At 33.1% G+C, this 6,232-nt stretch overlaps 1 protein-coding gene across 1 annotated transcript in view; it reads left to right on the forward strand.

The window, feature by feature from the left end:
- The window catches only part of LOC111700131 (calcitonin receptor), a 19,157-nt gene that overhangs the window by 1,358 nt on the left and 11,567 nt on the right, over window positions 1–6,232 (forward strand). The window contains exons 2-8 of the mRNA XM_023470951.1: window positions 3–23; window positions 1,031–1,122; window positions 1,598–1,666; window positions 2,486–2,543; window positions 2,752–2,765; window positions 2,958–3,092; window positions 3,831–3,955. Of these exons, the coding sequence (XP_023326719.1) occupies window positions 3–23; window positions 1,031–1,122; window positions 1,598–1,666; window positions 2,486–2,543; window positions 2,752–2,765; window positions 2,958–3,092; window positions 3,831–3,955 (514 nt within the window). The remainder of the gene's footprint in view (window positions 1–2; window positions 24–1,030; window positions 1,123–1,597; window positions 1,667–2,485; window positions 2,544–2,751; window positions 2,766–2,957; window positions 3,093–3,830; window positions 3,956–6,232) is intronic.

Consider the following 6,232-nt stretch of genomic DNA (forward strand, 5'->3'; position numbering starts at 1 on the left):
AGGGGGACCCATAATAGTTGCAGGTAAACTATACAGGGGGACCCATAATAGTTGCAGGTAAACTATACAGGGGGACCCATAATAGTTGCAGGTAAACTATACAGGGGGACCCATAATAGTTGCAGGTAAACTATACAGGGGGACCCATAATAGTTGCAGGTAAACTATACAGGGGGACCCATAATAGTTGCAGGTAAACTATACAGGGGGACCCATAATAGTTGCAGGTAAACTACAGGGGGGGGGAATTCAGCATTGAAAATAGTTTTAAGGTGTATAACGAAAAAAGGTGCGAAGCCTGGTTTACCTAAATAGGACAAAGAAAAAAAGCAAGCACATAATTACTACAGTCAATACAATGAAGACGACTTTTCCATTTAAGTTTTGATATTTAACTAGCTTTCTTCAAATTACAAATTTACAAGTAAACACCTTGTCTATGCTACCATATTTATGTGAATAAAAATCAAAAGTTAAAATCGAAAGTCGTCTTCATTGTATTGGGATATGCAACGACCACTGTAGGACATGCATTGATTTTACAAAAAGACTAAAAACAATTTTTGAAGTCGTCTTTGATGTCTCAGATGTATTTAATCTTGTATATACAGGGTTACAGACAAGGTTGATTCTTCAAAAACTACTGTATGCAATTTCTAGAGTCTGTCATAATATTGACATGGTTCTCTGAAACTGTAAACTTTCTTTGCCAAAGCATTATCTTAGCCATTATAGAAGACAAAGTTAACGGAAGAAGGCTTAAGATAACCTTGAAATCATCACTTATTAAGCGTTAAGGTCGTCTTTACAAAGCAATCTTATAAGATTAAATTCCTAAAAACATTTCTACATTTGAGTAAGTGTTTCTTGGAAACTTTCGTGGCAATATTTTCCAGAAAAACCTTTATTGATTGTAACTTTTGCAAAATATTGGTTAATTAGGACTGAGANTTACAAGACTAAACACTGGCAGTACGACAAATGAATGATCCTGTTCGTGTGAAATTTATGTATGTATTTATGTATTTAGGTTTGTCCTTATCTTTGTTCTGTTTGTTGGTATCTCTACTAGTATTTACAGTTTGCAGATCTCTCTCCTGTGGTCGAATAACAATGCATAAGGAAAACCGGTTACATCTTCAATATTCTTTTTAAAGGGGTTGTTCAGATATTTGAGGAACTGACGGAGAATTTAGAAAAATTGTAAAACTTAAAGGGGCTCTAGCTCCGTAATTTTAAGTGACTCTCAATCCGTTTAGAGTAGCATTTAAACCATGATGGTGATATCCTAATATTTCTATCTGAAAACTGATATTTTTTAACTGTGGTTTCTGAATTGAGTGATTTTAAGATATATGCATCAAAAACAAGAAGTGCATGTTACTTGAATTAATTTTTCTGAATATCATTCCTGGAATTTCTGTTTCTATAAATGAGCAACCTGATAAATTCTACCTAAAATACAAGCAGGAAAAATGTTTTGTATAAATCTTGAAAAAAAAATTGTTTTCTTTTCTTAAATGGCACGTTTTGAAAGTGTTGAAAACGGTCACATTATTTTGACACAAAATTGAATATAACTGTTGACTGATGATAGAATATGTTCCTCTCTCTAACCCTGAACAATATCAGCTGGCTGCTCTGGTACCATTTAGTACTTTTCCAGGTAAATTCGTCGGAGGATAAAACTTTTGAATCTTAAACTCAAAATTTTTAACCCTTTTCAGGCTGACGAAACAAGTTTGGTCACTTCATTAATATATGTTCATACATGAATATATATATATCATTGAAGTAAAACACAGACAAATATAAACAAAGACAAACTAGTTTATCTATTATTAAGTGTATTTGGCTTGTCTTGGATAGTTTACTGCGTCAACTAATGTCTCCTGAATTGAGATAACTTTGTAAATCTATTAGTTGTGAAAAAGTTTTATTCAAAAGTTCTGCAAATGGTCCAGTAATGTGTTGTGGTGCAGAGTTCTTTATTTTATCTTGAACTGTTTCTAGTGTTCTGTGTGGTCCAGTAATGTGTTGTGGTGCAGAGTTCTTTATTTCATCTTGAACTGTTTCTAGTGTTCTGTGTGGTCCAGTAATGTGTTGTGGTGAAGAGTTCTTTATTTTATCTTGAACTGTTTCTAGAGTTCTGTGTGGTCCAGTAATGTGTTGTGGTGCAAAGTTCTTCATGTTATCTTAAACTGTTTCTAGAGTTCTGTGTGGTCCAGTAATGTGTTGTGGTGCAAAGTTCTTCATGTTATCTTAAACTGTTTTTATAGTTCTGTGTGGTCCAGTAATGTTGTGTGTAGAGTTTGCAGCGAAAAGGAAAAATCATTTCGCGAAATTTTCGCATTTATTGCATTTCGTTTGCTCGCGAATAATGGGATTTTTTTGTTGCTTTTTTCGCGAAATTTCGCTTCTATCTGTGTGGTCGAGTAAGTTGATGTGGTGCAGAGTTCTTCATGTTATCTTAAACTGTTTCTAGAGTTCTGTGTGGTCAAGTAATGTTGTCTGGTGCAGAGTTCTTCATGTTATCTTAAACTGTTTCTAGAGTTCTGTGTGGTCAAGTAATGTTGTCTGGTGCAGAGTTCTTCATGTTATCTTAAACTGTTTCTAGAGTTCTGTGTGGTCAAGTAATGTTGTCTGGTGCAGAGTTCTTCATGTTATCTTAAACTGTTTCTAGAGTTCTGTGTGGTCCAGTAATGTGTTGTGGTGCAAAGTTCTTCATGTTATCTTAAACTGTTTTTATAGTTCTGAGTGGTCAAGTAATGTTGTGTGTAGAGTTTGCAGCGAAAAGGAAAAATCATTTCGCGAAATTTTCGCATTTATTGCATTTCGTTTGCTCGCGAATAATGGGATTTTTTTGTTGCTTTTTTCGCGAAATTTCGCTTCTATCTGTGTGGTCGAGTAAGTTGATGTGGTGCAGAGTTCTTCATGTTATCTTAAACTGTTTCTAGAGTTCTGTGTGGTCAAGTAATGTTGTCTGGTGCAGAGTTCTTCATGTTATCTTAAACTACTTCATGCTCACAACCTACTTCTGGATGCTCTGTGAGGGAACCTACCTTCAGCTCCTACTTATGAACACATTCCAGGTACCTTTAAAGCCATTTCAGATATTTATGAACATATTTCATGTATTTATTTATTAAAAATACCCAAGTTTTTCTTTTTTAACATATTCCAGGTTTTTTCATGAACACATTCCAAGTACTCACTTATGAATTTATGCTTGGTACCTTTCATTGAAATATTTTAATTTCAATGTTTTTTTTGTTATACTTCGCAACAATAAAAGTTCCATTAAGAGAATTTTTTTTTAGTGTAGTTCAGAAGACTTGAATGGAAATGTATTCGCCCCAAGTGAATGTCATGCATATTTAGTCTATAATCTGAAATTTTTGGATATAAAAATTTAGCAATTTTTTTCGGGAAAATAAATTTTGTGAAAGGAAGAACGACGCGGAATTTTGTGAAAACAAAAAAATGCATCAATCTTGCGAAAAATTGCAAACATTTTCACAAAACAAGAAATGCAAAATTTTTTTTGCAAAAATGATGCAGAATTTTGTGAAGAACAAAATGCGACAATTTTGCCAAAAGGGCAAATTTTTTCGCAAAATAATAAATGCGATATTTACTGAATTTTTTGTTATATTTGCGAGACAGATTAACGCAAATATTCGCATTTTTTACGATTGGAAGGGGAAAAAATTTAGCCAAAAAGACGAAATTGATATTGTTGGAAACCCTAATAATAGTTAATGCTCTAGTATATTAAATAATCTGGAAGTTAATTGCACACAATTTTATAAACTAATTTATGAATTGAGGTTGACAGTAAGCGAGTGAGGGGCCTACTATGCCTGGGATGGGGAACCCCGGTCCTAATTGTTATACCGTACTCCATCTACCGACAAATTTATGAAAACTCAAACTGCTGGATGGAAGTTGACAGGTAGGGTCATAGGCACAGAATAGAAATACACAGACTGCCAAGCTCTCACTTGATAGGCTAAGCAGGCCTATTGTTGTCCCGGCATGACATGCTACATTTATAACAGTTTGATACTTTTCGGAAAGCCCTTGGGCTCTACGGCAATAATCTGAAAAAAATGTTGAAATCCAATGACTGGAAGTAGGTTCAAATATAGATTTAGTCTAATAAGGCATCTCAGGCAAAAGGTATAAAAGCCGAGCTTTTATCCTTAAGTGATGGGCATATATTAGTTAGAAAAGCCAGAAAAAGTGAGCTTCCTAGCTCAAAAACTTTTCGAGTGATCGCAAAAAAAAAAACGATATAGGGGGGTTAACTTCACCCCCCCCCCCGTCCCAGGGTAAAAAGTGTTAACGCTACATTTTCTCTAATAACAATGCATAGTGTGGACAGATAAAGTTTAAATACTTGCTTTAAAAAATGTATTTTTAACCATTTTATCTTTATTTCATCTTACTTTCTTACAAAATATATTCAGGTCTCTTGTCTCTTCTTTGAACAAGGTAGACCTTGAACTCAAATATAAAATGGATTTTAAAAGCTTTTGCAAATTGAATCCTCGAATTAGAAATCAGAAATTATACCTCACTAAACTAGACTTAAGAATATGGAATATTACTGTTATGACTTTGTGACCCGAAGCTCATTTAGTTTTGATTTTTTTAAGTATAAGACTAAGTAATTTTCTAAATTTCTATTTTCTATTATATTCAAAAAGAGAGGTCCTCTTTCATTTCATGTAAGATCTTATTCCAGATCTCAGAGTTGTTAAGTCTCTACTAGTTTAAATTCCATACCTTAAATTAGAGAGTAATTTGCGAGAAGCATTTTTGTATGTATATATATAAATGAATATTCGTGTTTTTTATCATTATTACACAATTTTCTGTACCTTTATTGTTTCAATAAAAAGTTTGAAAGAGAGAGATAAGACTAAGTAATGTATAGCTGAGTTTTTCCCACAATCATCAATCTCATTGCTTTATATTTGCAACCTGATGGTGTAAACATAGCAGAATTAATAGTTTAAAATATCTAAGTCCGGTTAAATATTTAAATTCAAAACACATTTGCTCTTTTCATGGCTCTCCAATTTCGAGCCCTTCCGAGCAAGTGAATTTAATTGCGCCCAATTTCGTGATAATTGCGCGCAATTAACGAAACGGAATTAGTGCGTAATTGCGCACAGTTCCAGGCACGCAATACATGCAATTAATTACCATAACCTGAACTTCACTAACATTTCAGTCTCAAATGCTAAGAAAATTTAATTTAAACTTAATATTTTGTTTATAATATTCATGATAACCAGACAACTCCGACATGGGAAGACGATATTTTAGACTCAAGCAGTCCCATTTAAGAAAAATACATTATATTAAAATGTTAATTAGTTGCTTAACCACAAGAACTTATAAAACTGTTGAATCAAGTGAACCTCGGGCCTCAATTATTTGAAAATCATACAGAGATATTAACATTCTTGTATCTGCTGCATAAATTTGATAGTCACACTTAAAATTATTGATTTTTAGATGGATTTCGCGCAATTGTGCGCAATTCCGCGAATATTTAATTGCTTTCTTGTTCGCAATTCGAGCACAATTGCGCGCAATGAAATGGCTCAAGTGGAAGTAATCATTGCGCGCAATTGCGATCTATTCCGCGCAATTCCGATTGGAAATCCAGGGTGATAAAAAAGGTTTTTATCAAACGTGAAATTTACTTTTGTTTGACCTACATTTTCTTTCTCTAAAATTCACATAGTTTCCAATGCAGCTGTGCAGTGTATCCTGTACAGTGTACACTGTACAGTGTACATTGTACAGTGTATACATGTACACAAAGTAAAGAATATACTATACTCTATGTACATCTGCTTTCAATCTTGGAAAAACTTAATTATAAAGATTTTTTCTTAAATTTTTTAAGAAGGTTTTTGTCGGGTCTTCGTTAGTGATATTGAGAAGAACAAATTGTTTGGTTGTTTTTATTTCTATTAATTAGGGGTAAAACTACTAAAGTATTGTTGCATACAAATTCTTAATTATATTTAAATTAAGAACAATGAAGACCACAGGGGGAATAATAATCAATAGCGTTGAACCAGCAGATCCAATTAAAATAAATTAAAGAAAATATGTAAAGAATTGATTTCAATGGTTTGGTTTTTTATTCGGATTTATTCAAAGGATTTTTAATTAATAGAAATTAGAAACTGGGAGGAATAAGTTTTAT

The sequence above is a fragment of the Eurytemora carolleeae genome, unplaced genomic scaffold, assembly GCF_000591075.1.
Source record: "Eurytemora carolleeae unplaced genomic scaffold, Eaff_2.0 scaffold370, whole genome shotgun sequence".
NCBI classification, from domain to species: Eukaryota; Metazoa; Arthropoda; class Copepoda; order Calanoida; family Temoridae; genus Eurytemora; species Eurytemora carolleeae.